At 39.4% G+C, this 17,963-nt stretch overlaps 1 protein-coding gene across 1 annotated transcript in view; it reads right to left on the reverse strand.

Annotated features, from left to right (window-relative positions):
- Positions 1–5,663: 5,663 nt before the first annotated feature.
- DSCAM (DS cell adhesion molecule) overlaps positions 5,664–17,963 on the reverse strand; it is a gene marked incomplete at both ends in the record, with an annotated part of 460,903 nt that continues 448,603 nt past the window's right edge. Inside the window, one exon of the mRNA XM_080612812.1 lies at positions 5,664–6,004. Within this exon, the coding sequence (XP_080468938.1) occupies positions 5,664–6,004 (341 nt within the window). The remainder of the gene's footprint in view (positions 6,005–17,963) is intronic.

Genomic DNA, 17,963 nt, shown 5'->3' on the forward strand with positions numbered 1-17,963 from the left:
TCGCCCATAGCCAGTCTCTAGCTGGTGGAAGATCTATCACAATGCATGTTTCCTTTGCTTGGTATTTCCAACCCCTGATTGCAATGCTCCCTTTTCTCCCACACTATCCAAAGCCTCTATTGCATTACAAATAGCACTGAAACCACGCTTTCTCTATCAAACTGCTAAATCAGGTTGATTTTGTTATCCCACTGGGACTGGAACTGTTAAAGAAAGCATGCTGGAAAAACTTTAGGTGCAAATATTATATAAGTTAACTCAGCTGAATAACTTACTGCATGTTACAGTTTTGATGACAAATTTCCCTTAATGATGGCATTTCTCCAGGTTTTCCACCTTGTTTTCCCATTGTGTTGTGGATTTCTCTACGATCTCACCATTATATGATATCTTTTTATGAGATGAGACACCTATCTTACGCTCAATTAAATATAAGAGTGTGGGGGTTTCTTTTATGCTTTCTGACAGACTCAGAGAATGAAAACTTGGCAGTTTCAGTGTAAAACCAGTAACTTCCACAATTTATCTCAAATCAGTTTTTCTTTTTTGGTACTCTGAGAAGTTGGTTTGGGCATTACTCTTCCATGGGCAAGGATAAAGATCAGTTTCTTTCACACTCAGTCCCAGATATTTTGAAATCTTTTTTGTATCTGTATTTCCCATTTTAAAAAGATAAAAATCACTGGCTAGGAATTCTGTATATTTCTAGTCCAGCAGCATCAGAACACATACCTGCAGCAGCCTTCCTCCTGACAAGCACATTCCAGAGAGATGGGTTTTCATCTTATGTTCAAACAATTGCTCCAACAGGGAGGAAATTTGTCTCCCTCACTCCTCCCAAGCCGTGGTTGTGTTCAGTAAGTTCTCTGCTCAGGGTCATCCCTGATGCTTGTCCCCTTGTCTTCCACAAGGCCTGAAAAATACCAAGCACAACTTCAGTGAATGCCTGTGGAGGGGAAAGTCATTCACCTCAGAGGACAAAGGTGCTTATAACAGAACCAGGAGGAAGTTGCTGCAGGGTGGGCGGCCAGCGTACTAAATGCTGAAGACCTGCTGGGAAGTTTATAGGGTCCTTGCCAACCCTGAAAATAGTTACAGATCCTTTTGCTGTCAATTCTAGCACCTTTCTGCCCTGAAATTCTGAAACGAAGGAGAGTGACATTCATTGTGAAGAAAGAAGGAATAGTACAGACAGTACAAAAATATCCAGGGAAGAACACTGTATGACCCTCCAGCAGTGTTAGTAGTGTTTGCTGGGCTGGGGAACTTCCTGCAGAGGCATATTGCTTCCAGGAAGGTGGTGAGGTTCCTCTTGGGAGGTGTAGGCAAGCCCAGAGAGAATTAATGGTGAAAAGTACTCTCTTTTTCCTGCTGGGAATGTCTCATAGTCAACCACAAGAGCCCATTAAGGCGGTGTAGTGACCTAAAATAACCTGACTAATGCTAAAACTATAAACAGGCCATACAAACTGTATGTTGTTTTTTCTTTTACATTTCTTTTAAAAGAGAGCTCCCTTCTCTGGAAGAGCTTTACTGCCTACTCAGGAAAATGATGTACTGTCAGAACTTGCCTTTCCAGCTGCCCCCTTTATCCCACATCTTTGCTGTTCATGTCATCAGACAAAAAAAGAACAATCCCTCAAAACCCCCCAAAGCCCAACCAACCAAAAGAACCCCTTTTCATACAAACCTGGCTGTGCAGGCAAATGATGTTGGTTATCAAATTCTGAAGACATTTACCCCAAATTATTTAATGCAAGCAATCAGGTGGAGACTTAATGCCATTCAACCACTTGCAAGCCAGGGATGGGTATCACTGTCCAGCTGCTAGGGAAAGTGAGAAACCTGGTTGCACAAAGTTCCATTTTTCCCAGATTGTAGCCAGGGTTGCTTTTATTTCATTTTCAATTATGTTATTTGGTACAGTAATACCTCACCTTGCTCATAACTCCTAACTCCACTCAGCTATGGTAACACTGCTATGGAGCTCACCTAGTTAAAAAAATAATTGATCAAAAGACAAACTTCAGCTTTTAAACCAGCAAAATTTCTTTGGTTCTCAACAGGAAAAGCATGCTTCAACCTAAAACAAAGGAGAGGGAAAAACTGAACCGAATTTAACATAATTGTGTTAATCAGGCAATTTAAGTGAAACAGTAATGGAATAATGAAGGCTAAAAGGGTTCTTATAAAAATGAGGGAGTTACAAACTCATTTGAGACTAAAGGGGAGAGTTAACTGCTATCTGAATCTTTAAAGGGCTAGTTGAGTTTGGGGCATAGGGAAAAATATAATGTGAAAAATAGTGAGTCTGAGGAGGAATGATTTTTAGTAGACAGAAGAATTCTAGTTCTTAAGTTCATCTCTTTGAAATAAAGTCTCCTATCACCCTCAGGACTAAGTTGTAGTGACAGTGTTGTGCAAGATGTACTTGCGTTGATACCTTGATGTTCTGGCACTTTAGGGCTTGTCTTTTGAGATCTCATGCTGATGCCAAGTGATGTTTTCAGTTAAATGAACATTTTCCAAGAAGTATACCACATACCAGGATGCAGACATATAGGATCCATGGGTTTGGATGATTCTTTTATAGGGAAGTGTTTGAAATGGTGCTGGTAGAAATATATCAGCACATTTTCTTTCAACGTGGTCCTGTGAACTAATGCATCATGCAAGAACTTGACTGCTCCCAGCTGTATTGATGTGAGAAAAGATATTGCTTCTACCTCCAAAGCTTGACTAGATGACAGGACAGACAACTCCTTAAAGCTTCTGTTACATGTTTAACTAGCTCTACCACTCCAGTGAGGCTTGGAAAATTAAAAGCTAATAAAACCCCCAAGCTGAGGGACTGTACCCATGTTTACACTTATGCATACTAAAGAGCTGGCTAGATCCAGGGTATGGAGCCAGGCACCCTGCAGGTCTGAGCCTCCATGTGTTAAGCAACAACCCAGTTCCACTCTGATTTTAAACAGCAGTAGACTTGCCGTGAATTTCTTTGAATATGGGGTCTCCAATGGCATCTTCACTTCATAAGGAAGATGAATGTTACCAGGCATATTGAATACAGATAAGGAAGAAGTCTTATTAAGTCAAGGACCATTGGCACTTTCCAGACTGTCAGCCAAATGTAGAGTCAGGGAGATATTGGAATATATCCACTATCAGCAGTCATCAGGAGTTTAAAATGTGAATATTTCCTTCCTCCATTGTATGCTTATTCTTTTCTGTCACTGAAGGCAAGTTTTGGTGGGGAATGCTGCCACAGGATCTTTGCTTGAGGGCAGTCAAGAGCCAGGGAAGCAAATGGATCAAGCCTCAAATTTGCCCCAGAATCATTCACATTTTTTTGGAGAACAAGAAGGAAACTTGAATGAAATATGAAAGTGGCCTGGGACTCAGAAGTCCTGCATGCTACTAGAAAATAAACTTCTATTTGTAAATGCAGTACTAATGCCCATCCAGCTCAAGCTGAGTGCGCCAGCAAGTTTCTTGTGGGAATGAAAAAGAACTGAATTGCCCCAAAATTGCCCCTTTAATAAAATTTTAGTTTTCTGTGGAGTTTTTTTTTTTTGCATGTTTGAATTAGATTCTTATCAATAAAGTATTTCTCTATGAAAAAAACCCCAACCCAGCACAACAAACCAAAACAAATGGATAAACCTTTTTTTTCAAGACAGTTTTCTTCATTCTGTTTGAAAATACTTCATGGGTAATTCCTAATTTCTTACTTCTTTTTTTTTTTTTTGGAGGTGTCAAAAATTAGTTTGGTTGATTTTGTTTGTTTGTTGTTGTTGTTTGCACTTTTTATGGTGTTCTTTTTTTTTGTTTGGATTTTTTTTGTTTATTTGCTTTATCACGGGCAGACTAGATGGGAAATGGTTCCTTATCTGAGTGACATCTCAGCATTTTTCTGTAGGTCTGTAAGAAGTACATACCTCAAGGATGTCTTCATTTGGCTTCTTCTGTAGGACTTTCCAGAACATTAGCACTTGGGCTTGACAGAGCTAAGGATGCAAGTGCAACTTAATTCAAGACATTTAAGTACTTTGCTAACTTAGTGCCCTTATAACAGCATAATCACATTATTAATAGTAATGAAACGGTTATACATAACTGCATTTTTCTATTTTAAAATAACTTGAATTGAGCATGGTGCATAAATGTTTGAATTAGCAGTGCCCACACTGCCACCAGCCAGGGAAATTGCAGGAGGTTCTCAGCCTCCTCAAGCATACTGAGTTTTGTTGCTTTCAGACCCCAGTTAATATTTCCAGCCAGTGCTGAACAGCTTGTTCATATTAGCACTAATCTGGGGTGCTCTGCACCATGTTCTCTTACTCAGGGCACAAAAAGATAGCCAGAATACACACATGGAGGCAGTTAGCAAGGCGGCTCAAATGTTGTTGTGTTAAACCCACCAACTGTAGTATTAAATCATTTATGATTTGTATAAAACAAGCAATATTGCTTCTCATGTAGTAAAAAGATGCAACAAACTAATATGAACTGACAGCTCCCCTGTAAAAAGATTTTTCCTCTAAAGAAAGCCATTTTGATCTTAGACCTGGAATAACTTTTTCCTCTCCTTTCTCCTATTACAGAAAAAGCTGTTTTTTTTCCTTCAGTCCTCACGTAAGTGACTAATTTCTGTGAGCACTGTTCCAAAATGGACTAAAGATGCGTTCCTATGGAGTAAGTAAAGTAACATCAACGCATTTCTTCTGATGCAAAAAATATTGAAGCTGAACAAAAGCCTCCTGGTGGCAGATGAAGCAGATGCAGGGAGACCTGGGTGACCGATTCAGAGCACTCAGGACTTGCCCTGTTCTGGCTCTCCGCTCCATGATAGCAAAAAAGCTGTGGATAAGTGGACCTCAGTTTTTATCCAGAGGTATGACCCTGTGATCCCCCACTTTTCCTTTCTGCCCAAGGTACAAGACGACATTGTTCAGAGTACAGTACTGAGATGATTATTACACTTAGAGAAAATCAAGTAAAGCAGAAGGCAACGGAAGCAGACATCACAAATAAAGGCAGAAGACCCTTTTATTTCGCATAGACAAAATGCAAAGAGTGTCTCATTAAATTAATATTAAAAAAACCCAAAATCAATGCCCTCACTCCACTGACATCACTCATCCTAATTAACAACAACAACAACAAAAAAAAAGAACAATCAAGGACCCATTTTCTAATTAAAAAAAAAAAAAGTGCAAACATGACAAAAGACTTTTTGTTTTTCCAAATCAATGTTCCTGTTGAATTCACAAATAGGGTGATTTTTGTGTGTGTGTGTGTGATTTTTCTCCCTTTTAAATCTTGTCTGATGGAATTTCCAGTTAAAATGTTTTAGTTAAGTCTCCATGCACTTCGTAGAAAATCAGTAAAAACACAAACGTTTGTGAAGATCAGAAAACTGGATTCTTTTACCCAAAAATTCAGATGTCCAGTCAGATGAAGCTCACACTCAGACAGAAAAAAAGCAAGAGTCTTTGCACTGTCTGTCGTTCATATTATTATTAATTTTTTTTTGTCAAATATTTTGGCAATCTTCTTCTTTAATTATAAATATTGGAATTCAATAAAAAAAGGTAGCTTTCATTGGATTATTTTTCAGTGTAAATATTTACAGCCATTGTCCAGCCATGCTCTTTTCGTTATACCAGGGTATAAGATTTTGCGTAGGGATTGTTTCCTTTCAAGTGGCCCCGGGAGTCCAGCAGGGATTCTTGGGAGCTGCTGATTTTTGCTGCCTGTCCTAGCTCGGCTCCTTCTCGCTGAGGTAACGTTGCCACAGCACCAGGTTGCCATGACTGTACTTCTCTTGTGGAGGATGTCTCCATGGGTATTGGCTCCAGGACGGTGGGGCGCTTCAAGGTTCGGCTTTTCTGCGGCTCCAAGCAGGCTTGCCCCAAACCCAGGTCTCTGCTTGTGCCCTGCACACCACGGTTCAATAAGAAGTCCATCCTAAGGTAGGGTGGCAGATGCATAAGATCACCTAGGGAGGCAAAAGGGAAAAACAAGTCTTTACTCATGGTCGTGTGTGTGCCACGCTTACCTGTTGGCTGGGGGAGTCAAGCTGATGGATTTGGCCACCAAAGCAGGGTATCCATACTCAGTCCAGCTGCAGCATTTATAATTGACATATTATTTGTCAGTCATTTGCTATGGTATGATTTTACAGAATCAAGGGTCAGCAAAGTCCTTTTGATCAGATCCATAGGAATTCACTATTAATATTTGTTTTTGTAATAGAATGATCATAATGCAAAGTGCGATGTGTTTGTCTTCTTCATGCACTCACAGCATGAAAAAGATAAAACTGAAAACTGAAGGAAGTTTTTCTTAAATCCTAAAAGAAAAGGTCTTTGTTTTCATTTGTCAAAACTTGAAAAATGTGAAGGTTCTGTAGATTTCTGTTTCAAATTAAAACCTTCACAATTACAGGTAATGACCCCCAACCTAGAGTAGAATGACTAAATTACCTAAAATGGATTCATGAGTGTTAAGGCTACAGTTTCAAAGAGATTTCTGAATAAGCAGAAAAGCATTCTTGTCCTAATATAACATTTACCTGCCATACATCATCATTGTGTTTAAATCACTAATGACTTTTTACCACTATGGCCGTCAACGTGCTGCTGTTCATGGCAACAAAATGCATTGGGACTGGCACCTCAGCTCCTGCGTCATCTTTCCCTTCTGTTCTGCATTGTCAAGGAAATCTCTTGTTATTTCCCCTGATTTCTTGGCATTTCTATGTGAGCCTGGTGTTGGCAGCCTACTCAGTTCAGAGTATTTGCCATTGCAAAACTACTGAGTTCAATCAGGTGCCTTGGACCTGCTGTCTAGAATTAAGCAGGGATGAGTGTTACCTTCCACATATTTGCATATGTATTAGACCTACAGAAATCAGGTTGGCTTTACTGTAGCCCTGCCTGTTAGGTATTCAAAAAATTGCTTCAAGGAAAAGAGAGTAAAAGAGAGGCAATCAGGCACATGATAACATTTCCTTCTAAAAATATTTGATGATGTAATCTCATGTATATAAGAAAAAAAGCAGTTACAGGTGTATTCAAGAACAGTATTTCCCTTTCTTTACAGATCTCTGCAGGTATATACCTTCCTTTTTATATCAAAACTCTAGTCTCAACTATAGATGGGATGCATCCTGAATGTAGAAGACTGTTGGCACCACTACACCTGTGTCTACATATTTACAGCAGTAGAAAATAAGGCTGAGCTGTGCCAGTGGCATAAACAATAGACCAGGAAAGCACTTCTTTGTAATAAACCAGTGTCTAACAATTCCATTTTTCCTAACCAAGCTAAAAGCTGTCCAATGATCTAAAATAAAACAGGTCTTTTGCTTTCTGGTATAATTTAAGGCACTGCAAATCTTACCTAAAAGACTAACAGCATCTGCTCTATCCATAATTTCGGTTCACAGGCAGAGGACTGCTGAGAAGCTACATTTGGACAGAATCACTGTTTATTCCTATAGGAATTCCCCCAGCACTCTGACACCATATGCTTTATTCTAGCTGTATCTCCAACAAAGATTCATGTTACACGGTATTTAACCCCTGTAGAGTAAGATGCATGTATCTCAAGATTAAGCTATATACCACAGCAACATTTATGTAAGGTTGGAGAGGAAGCAGGAGGTTTGTGTTTATAATCATACTGATTGCCACTTGAAGACTGAGTTGTGGTAGCATTAATTGGTTTTACTCACTTTATTTTCCTCGGGTACCTTCCATGCCAAATACATTCTGCTTATGAGAACTATTTCAGCTGAGACAGCAATGAATCTGCCATGGGGGTAAAGATCAGCATATGGACATATGAAATGGCAGGTGCCAACTCAGTCCACTTAACTACCAGCATTGAACTGAGCTGCCTGTGGGTACGTCCGTGCTGCCCAACAGCTTCGCTGCCCCATTGGCACCCAGACCCTGATTTCCTGGCCACTTACACTTTAACTAACAGTTATTTTGCTTCTGGGTTCCCTTTTGGACTGAGACAAGCCCAAAACACAGCTGTGAGGGCAGTTTGCTCCAAAAAGCATTGCCTGGGGGTTCAGAGAGGAGACAGCCTGGGTCAGAAAGGCTTGTTGAGGGAAACTTGCTCCCTCTGGCTATATCTTTTGCAGCATTGTGATATCCTAAAAAAGGAATCTTATCACTACCCATTTCTCCCCAGTGGAGGAGAGAGACAAGTGTAGGCATGAATGATGCTGCCCTCCCCCCCCATACCTGCCTCTGCCTACTAACGAAGGTGGTAAGGGCCTCTGTATGGCTGCCTCAGGCGTGGGTTATGGCTGTCAGGGCCCCAGTGAAGACAAGCAGCAAAGCACACTTTAGAGATGGCAATAGTAGGCGTGAAAACTTTGTGACTAGCTATAATACCAAAGTAATGCTTTCCCTCTTGTCAGGGATGTTTAAAGGCTGCTGGGGTCAGAAAGTGGGTTTCTTTTGCACTGCCATTATTGCCCCCCATGCAAAATAGAGGCCACTCAGCCCCAACAGAAGAGGATCAATTTCCTGTGCTGAAACCCCATCCCTATTTCCTGCAACAGCAGGCCTTTTCCCAAACGTGTCTGTCACCCTAACCTGCTGCCAGGCGGCACAATGCGTGCTGCTTTATTAAGACCAGCCAGGTCATTTCATATACATTCCCTCTTACTCTTGCTTTTTCTGTTTTGTGTTGACTTCTCCAAGAAGGAGGTGGTGCAGAGCAGAAGCTGGAGCATGGATCACTGGCAGACCCCCATGGTTGCTTCAGAGAGCTGCTATATGGCTTCTTTTTGACAGCAATGGGTGCGCATGGACTATAAAAAAGTTGAGTATTGAACATTATAGAGATGAAGGTTGTTTTTCAAACTGCTGCCTAGACAATTCTCATGTGTATTTAAGAGCTTCAGGCTATGTAAAAAAGACCTTTTTTCCCTCCCTAAATCTACATGAGAAAGCACAGTCAATAATCTGTGTAAACAATATGCGGTCATTTTATTATGATTTTCTAAATGTCTGGAGGTGAAGTTCCAAAAGGATTGCAGTAATGAGAAACCAAAGAGTGTAACTTGTTCCCCAAAGCTAGATACACAATGCACAATCTCTGACATGGCTCACACAGAGCACTCATTATTTGATGTGATGTACATGTTTTCCTATCATAAAAAGTTCCAGTGTTGCTTCTTATCTACAAGGAGCGTCTTTCCTTGCAACTGCTTATAAAACAAAGCAGATTATTAAAATCACCGAAAAAGAAAAATTTTGTGAACGAAATGTTTTCTTCTTTGCTAGATTGAAAACATCCTGTAAGAATTGAAACTTACAGGAAGAAAAAGTCTTTGATTTGTAACAACTAATGTGTTTCTAACTTAAAAACACAGTCTTTGAAATCTAACCACAGGGGCTCACTTTTTCCATTCCTACATCAACTCTGAAGGTAATCTGAAGACGATGAAAAGCCTTTTGTCATATCTGTGGAGTTACTTTGAAAGACGTTGGTTCTCATTCTTCTGGCCACAACAGCATAGACAGTTTTTTTGTTTCTTGCTATTCAGCTGAATGATGATTTTTTTCAGTCAAAGCATTGCAAAGTTTCAGGATGGTTCATTGCCTTTGATGCTCTAATTACCTCTTTTCAGCTGTGTGTGTGCCTTATTAGTAATGAAAGCAAACCTTTCATGTGCATGAGCACTGCCAATGAGCATGCTTAATAATTCATGCATTTTAGCTTAATTAGTTCAAAAGACATTCCAAAACTATAGTTTTCTGATGCATTTTTAAAAGGGGGAAATTTGCTGTGTTTAGAAACACTGAGTTTTTACGCAAATAATAAACATCCGGTCAAATCTGAATGTGGCAATTTAAGCCAGAGTTATCTCTGTATTTCTTTTTCTGAGTGGCCAACCCTCTAATGAATTATTTAGTATAGTACATTTAAGAAAATGTTAGCTTCAACAAATATTTGTCAACAAATGCTACAAGTCACTTACTATCACATTTACCATAAACAACATGTTCTACCAAAAAGGGAGTATTTTCTGGGTTAATGCATCACTACGCAAAAAATATTTGCCCTTATTTCAGTACAATTAAGCTGATATAAAACATTTTGCAAAAATAATAGATATTTTTATCTCTCTTCTGGACATCTGCTTTAGGTAGGGGAAGGGTTAGGATGAATTTGACAGGCTACATGGAAGGGAAAATATCACCGCACAACTTTTTGTGGATTTTATTCAACATGGCTATCTTGTTTGCAGAACTAAACCACGCTGAGATGCACTCCTTTCTCTCAAAAGACTTACCCCCTACCTTTTTCAAATGCCAAAGAGCTTGCATGTGTTTTTGCTTTCCTCTGCTCTAGAAAAATCTAAGGATCTGTGCTGTATTAAGTACAAGGTAATCACAGACTGCAAAAAAGATACTCTTATCAAGTTGTCACGTGATAGCTATATGCATTTTCTCAGGAATCATACCTTCCACCAAAGCAAAAGCAATTTGTCTTCACAATGCTCCAACACAGATACCTTCAGTGACAATGACTGCCTGATGATTTTCAAGTTTTGGTTGCCATTCGAAGGAAATTCCATGCTATTTGAAAGATTACTTTAGAAAAGCTTTTGAAGTAGGACTGGGGATTATGACAGGATATTTTATTTTAACAAAGGTAAAAATAAGACTGGGTGAATAGGACATTCACACAGCTTATTTCAATAGGCAAATGGGTAAAAAAGACTCTCGAAGTTCTCTCTGGCATGATCTCATGGGATCAGAGATCATGCCAGAATTGCAACCATACAGCTCTGTTAGCATTGGGAAAGTGTCGTGTTGACGTAGTTATGTTGTTTTGGGACCCAAGTATATAACTCTTCCTGACATTGTGCAGTGCTGGGGGGTGTACAAACCCTGCCACTACATTGGGCATCTCTTGGCTTGTCCTAAGTTTGGAAGTGGAAGCACTGGTGAAATACTGTGTTTTCCTTTGAAAGGAAGCAAGGGAGACAGAGCTGCTGACAGCTTTCAGTTCAGGTTTGTGCTAATTAAAAATTTTAGTGGGGTCTTCCAGCTCACTAGCACAGTAAATAAATCAGTGAAGCCTTTGCTCACAGGCTGTTTATCAGGAAAAAAGCTGCCTATAGGAAAAGCTCTTATTAGAAATAAGGAAAGGGTGGAAGGTCTGAAAGGCCAAGGTGAGAGGTTTGACGAAAAAAGAGCACAAGTAATGTTCAGAGGTCTTTGTCACTTCAAAAACTGACAGACCATTAAAGCAGCAGGCAAAGGCTTCTTAGACAGCAGCTGTTTGATCTGAAGACAGATTGATAGCAATAACATTTCTTACAATTGCTTGTGTCAGTGTTTGAAACCTGCTGGTGCTCCCTCACTGCCCATCTTCTGTCCATATATCATACATTAGACCTGCAGAACAGTCTGCACTATGCTGCAATTATTCCCACACCAACAGGCTAAGAGTCAGACCCGCAATGCTTGCAGCACAACATCAGATATAAATACACTTGATGAGCAGTAAAGCCAGCTGTTCGGTTACCTTGATCCTGTGCCCTGCTCAGCCAAGCAGGGGGGTAAAAAGGATCAGTCCTGCACCTCCCTGGTTGGCTGATAGAGGTCTCAGGCTGATGGTGCCTCAGTGAAGAGCTCAGCTCCTTCTCTGCCCTCCTGCCTTGTTAACCAGGGAAGAAAGGGGATAATTTCCAGATGCAGTCATTCCTGCCCTGAAGTGGGGAGGTGAGCACCTGCTCCCAGCACTCCATTGAGCTTTGTGGTGCCTCCCTTGACTCAGCACCCTGTCAAAGGGTCAGGTGGATACTTGTTGGAAACTTGGAGGATAATGAAATGAAGAGAACCAAAGCCTGTGTTTTCTGTTTTCATTTTTTGCTTTATTTTTGTATTTTTTTTTCCCTGAAACTTCTGGAGCTGTTCAGTGTGGAACTGCCTTCCCAGTGCTCTTTGTTTAATAATATTTTCTTGTAAATGTTGCAGTAAAATGTCACAAAAGAACAATAAAAAATTCTGAAGGATGCTTTGAACAACAGGGCTCTGCTTTCTAGAGCCAGTATTGATCAGTAACAGGGGTGAAGTCTCCCCATGCAAATTACTGGCCGTTTGAAGGAATGGGAACCTCAGCTGACTCTTGGTCAACAGAAGCACAAAATTGGCAAGTTCAGCAGCTCACATCTGAGCCCACTTTTTCAATACAAAACCTGGATTTAGTAATTCTCAAAGGTGACCCAGAACAAAAGGCAAAAGGTCCAAGTACTCCCTTAAATTACATTTTTAGCAAGCAGCTAAGCAGCAGAAAGGGAAAGCAAGAAGGCGAGAGGCAGGGTACAGCTTTCTTGTAAGAAAAGTAGCTGCTTTGAGAGGAGGCACACGCTCTTCCTTTCTTCAGAGTAGCTTCAACCTCTGCTTGGCTGCTCCCAAAAAATGTTCAAAGTGCTCAGTGTCTGGGGGAACACTTAAACCAACTGAATACATAACACTGAACAAGGCCAACAAGTTGTCTGGATGCATTTCAGCTGTTAACCTGCCCTCTGTGGCTTTGTGACTCATGCCACGTAACATCTTTAAAGCTCCTCACAGTGTTTCAGAAGATGACATAAAATTACACCTTTTGCTGTTCATGTTTGTGATCACATAGATAAGAAACAGCCAAAACACTTTAGAAAAATATACCAAGTTTCCCATTTCTAGACAGAGAAATCAAAATTCCCTGTCATTCCTGCAGGCCTGTACTTTATAAAAGACAAGTTTCATTTTCCTTTCTCCATGAGAACTGCACCCTTACAGATAATTTGGAGATCTGAAACACCTAATTAAATGTTACATGTTGCAGTCTGCTAAAACTAGCATTTTCATAAAAGCATTAAAAATGCCAGCTATGCCAGCATTAAAAATGCCAGCTATGTTTCACACAACAAAATAAAACCAACAGTTGCTGTTGACAGCAATCACTGGAGTTCTCTCTTAAGAAACATCAGGGTAAAGCTGTAGTTCAGGAGCCAAATTTGCTACTGGTATAAACCAGAGTACCTATATCGATTTCATCAAGACTATAAATTGATTTATATCCACGGGACATTAGGTTTAAGTGACTGAAAATGAGGATTCCAAGTAATGTTCATTTTATTAAAGATGATTCATTTTGTTATTTAGATTTAAGCCTTCTAATTCCAAGAAAAAGTCCTTAATCAATGTGTCTCAAAGCAAAAGCATGGCTGCTATAGTTTAACTGAGATCACACATCCGTGCTACATCAATGTAACACACTGTGCATCTGTCTAGCTGAATGCCAGAGATTTTTCACATTGTTGCCTCCTCCTGAAAGGTCTAATGAAAGTAAATTAAGCTCATTTTTGGTTTCTATTTCTGTAAGCAGAACTTTAGCCTCTCATACAGTGCTGCGCTTTTAAAAGACCTGTCAGGTGTTTTGTATCTTTCAGAAGTAACTTTAAGAAGACTTTCTGCAGTTGAGCTGATGGTCTAAGGAAGGAAACTCCAGAGGCTACACAGATTTAGACCCTACAGAGATACCATATAGATGTTCAGCCTCACAGGGTCAGTGCATCTGCAGAACAGAGTCCTTCCTTAGTTCTAAGGTCTAAGTTATAAACATCTAAGTTATAAAAACTTGTAAAAGGGACCTCACCATGTGAATCAATATGCACTCCAAAACTAAAGTCAGAAAAATTGTCAATAAATAATGAAATTATGATTGAAAAGTAAAGTATGAGAGCTCTCCTTTTCTGTCTCCACCTTGTCATGCAAGCTGCTTCATACATTTTTAAGGATGCCCAGAGACAGCATTTTCCTGCCCACTGGCTAAGCTAGGAAAGCTGTAATGAAGCCCTTGCTCAGGTGCCTCCAGTTAGCAGTGCTGCAATTTTAAGACTCTTTTACTGATCCAGGCTGCAGTGAACAGAAAGTGTTCAATTATACATCACTTCAGTTGAGGGTTAAATCGATTGTGACTCCATGGAAACTGGCATCCTTCACAGGTTTATTACTGGGATATCTTGGGAGCCTATATTCGGCACAGAGACTTGGAAGGTGAGGACTTTGAACTACGCTTACAGTTCATTGAAATCAGTGGGAGCCACTCTGCTGACCTCAATGGGCTCTGCCCCATACCCATGAACTCATAGCTAAACCTGACCGTGCCAAAGTGATGGGTGAGCATAACACTCTACTAATAGTTACACGGATGTCAGGCTGCAACAAGGAAACCAATAATCATCACTGCCCTGCTGCTCTGTTGAAGATATATTCATGGATGAATTACTGTAACTGGGTCTCCACATGTCCATCAGCTTGATTCACCTCATTGCATTTTGTTAATTAATCCACGGGGACCAGAAGTTCAGCTCTCACATTTAAATTAAGACTGATGGCATGAAAAGGTGAACAATACTGAAACACATCCAAATGTACATACAGCTATGCTTTAAAGGTCAGCATATAAAGAAGCTCTTAAATGGATAGCAAAGACTACCACTACAGTCAGATTAAGCATGCATTGTTAAAACAAAAGTTTATCTGGCTAGTGATAACAGTTTCAGCTTTATTTTTAAAAAATAGCACAAACATGGCCTTTCTTGAAGGTAAGATTCAGTTTACATTTTCAGATACCATAGTCTCAGTTCTCCTGTAGATCTCAGATTACATTAAGGTCCTCTTGGCACAGAGGAAATTAGCAGAGCCTGCTAATTGTGTGTGATGTCAGTTAAAGCAGTAACAGCTGTACATGACCGCAGGGACCTCAAAGCAAGGCTATATCAAGTCTTGACTGTATGGAAACCACTGCTTCTGATTACCTTGGGCTGATTGAAAGCCCACAGAAAAAATCACACACACTGTGCCTCAACACTATCAAAGTGAAATGCTTTGACATTTTCAAAATAATAATGACATGAGCAGGAAAAATCTAGTTTTTGTAGAAGTGAGGTTTAAGAGAGAGACTCTTAACAGACATACTCTAAAAATCAATTATTTTAATTGAAGTGGACACAGCAGCTTTGATTTGATTTGGAACATTAGCTGGTAGTTTCAGAAATTCAACATTGCAGTTATGACTGTAAGAACATGAAAGTAGCTAAAAATTTACTGATAAATGTAATCTTTGCTTTAGGCATAAAACTCTCCACTAACTGAATTCCACGCCTCCAAAGTTACAGAAAACATGGCCAGTTTTTAACACTTGCAGCTTATGAAAAGAAAAAAAAAAAAAAAAACAAACCAAAGAAACCCCCATGAAGCAAATAATCAGCTTTAGAAAAACTAAATTAAATTAAAGTGTAAAAAAAAATCTCCTTTTAATAAGAAAGATCTTGTTGGTAATAAAAAGATAGGAAATGTCAGTTTCCCTTAACATGCAACTTTAGCCTAGAAGAAAACAAAAACCCCTATAGGATTACAAACCAGCACAGTTTTGGATATTGTATTTTTCCAAAGTCACAGTTAATTATCAAATCAAAAGAAGAAATAAATTAGACGGATAGCAACAAGAAAAGACAATTGTGCGGCTACATACTCCTCGTACAGTCCTTGAGGAAATGGTACCAGTTGTTTCTTTCCTCTAAGAAAATAAATATTAATAATAAAAAAATCTTCTTAACACCAGTATCACTGATTTATAGATGACAACTGTAAAAATACTTTAAATTACTTTTATCAGCAATGGCTTGAATTTAACTTCCACATCTTATACACTACCTAAAATGGAATTGCACAGAAACTTTGTACCTGAACAGCTACCCTATCTAAACTCAGGATTCACATTGATATTGTGATTGATATTCCCTGTCTGATCTCATGATAATTTCACTTTTGATATGAACCTTTTTAGTTCATTTTTGTTGTACTGGCAAGGTTAAAAAACTTGCAGTGTGAACCTTCCTCTGTAAATCCACCAGAAAAATAATGCAAGCCAATGACTTCAAGTATGTAGTCATGTCACATTAAATGTGGAATTAAATGGTTTCCATCCATGCAGAACATTTAGCTTTTGAGAGAAGAAGGAGAAAAAGCTCCTGATAATTCACAGAAATAAAGCCTGAGACAGGATAAAGGCAATTCACTCTCTTCACCAATGTGCTATTTCTATAATAAGAAGCCAATGACACGGTCTGTCTCTTTGTGACATATTCCTAGTTTTCCACCGGAGCAATAGAAAATAAAAAGAAGGTGTTCTAGGTGCAGGAGAATTTAATATGGAAACATTAGAGATGCACATCTAGGGTCGCAATTTCAGAGTATGTCACATGTGTAAGAAAGTACATATACAAGTAAGTTAATATACAAGTGAAGAGTATTTACTACAGTCAATAGCATAGGCAAAAAGCTTTTTTCTCCACTTACAACTGTTTTTCCTGTCTTGCAGTTTTCCCACCAGCGTATTTTGATTTGTCTCCTTATGTAGTTTTCTCATAACTGGACATTTGTCTCCAATTGTGGAGTTACGATGGTGATTTCTTTGTTCTACATACACACTATATGTGATATGAGTATACACATGTATATTTTTATATATGTATCCTATTTTATTTGAAACCAGACGGAGCAGTGCAGAACTAAAAAAAGACAACAATCTATATGTTAGCCTTCTCATGCTTTGCTGTGGGATTTCTGAACAAAAAAAGGTCAAATGTAGATTCCCCCATATCTTCAAGAAGTTCAGTTTGGAATCTGGAAGTTGTAGAACTATACAATTGTATTTTTAGCTAATGCAGAAGAATATAATAGGCATGTGGAAAGGAGGCAAAAGGTGAGCTTGAAACCCTGACTGAAGAATCCCAGCCATTACTGAATCCCCAGTGACCAAATCTGTATAGGATTCAGTTGCTTCTGTAGCTTACAGAGCACTGTCAGCGACTTTTCAACAGAAAGCAAGTCTCTAAATAGACTCCATCACTATGTTGCACTTTCCTGCATCAAGTAGAAGAGGGAAATAATTCCTTCACCCTTGAACTCATAGATGAGTGGAAAAGAGTTCACACCTCTTTATCTCAGGTTACAGGGCTGGCAATGGAAATATACTGTGCTTTCTGTTACTGCCTGTTCATATTTTTCTTATTGTGTTAAGCAGCTTATTTTTAGCTGTAGTGACTGAATACTAGAAAAGAAGATTTATTTCTTGACTTGAGTGTTTAAAGCAGCACTTATATGTTGCAGGTTATGTCCAGACTGTATTTTAAGGGACCCTTGTAAATGGTTATTTAATAAACCACTTGCATTCTCTAGCTTAAGGCTTGTCTGCCAGCCAAGACTTTGCTGTTCAAATTGAAAGGATTAATCAAAGCATCATGAAACTTGTAAATTGGGTCAAGAATGCTAATTAAGGAATCTTTAAATACTGAAAAGACTTGATCATTCAGCAAAGCTGGAGAGGTTGGAAATCTTTTCTAGTAAATATGCAGTAGGCTTAGAGCTGGACTCAGACTGCTTGACTCAGGTGCCGACCTGTAAAAACCCAGCCCGAAGAAGTATCCATACTTGCTTACTGAGAGCCCGGCTGAAGACAGGCGTGCTCTGTCCTCGGGCTGCTGCGAGAAGGTGGTGGCTGCTGACTCCTCTGGGATGGAGAGGCCAAGCAGGATGGCTGACAGACAGTGAAAGGAGCTCTGCTCTCGCACAGAAACAAACAGCACAAGGACAGCAGGAGGAAAATGCCTTTGCATTTTCTCCCTATCCACCATCCAAACTGATTCCTTTCATCAGCAGGAAAGTTTTAGAGGAGGTTCCCAGATGTAAAATCTTGTGATGCTTTAAATGGATTTAAAAATCTCCTGGTCTGATATACCCAGTGAATGATAACTTCTCTGGAAGCTTATCTGAATGGCTCTTAGTCCACAGTTTATGTATTAAAGTGACCTCCAAACAGGCGAGGAAGAGGGATTGTCAAATTGAGCTTACATTTGTTTTGTAACA

The sequence above is a fragment of the Psittacula echo genome (assembly GCF_963264785.1).
Source record: "Psittacula echo genome assembly, chromosome: 3".
Classification (NCBI taxonomy): Eukaryota; Metazoa; Chordata; class Aves; order Psittaciformes; family Psittacidae; genus Psittacula; species Psittacula echo.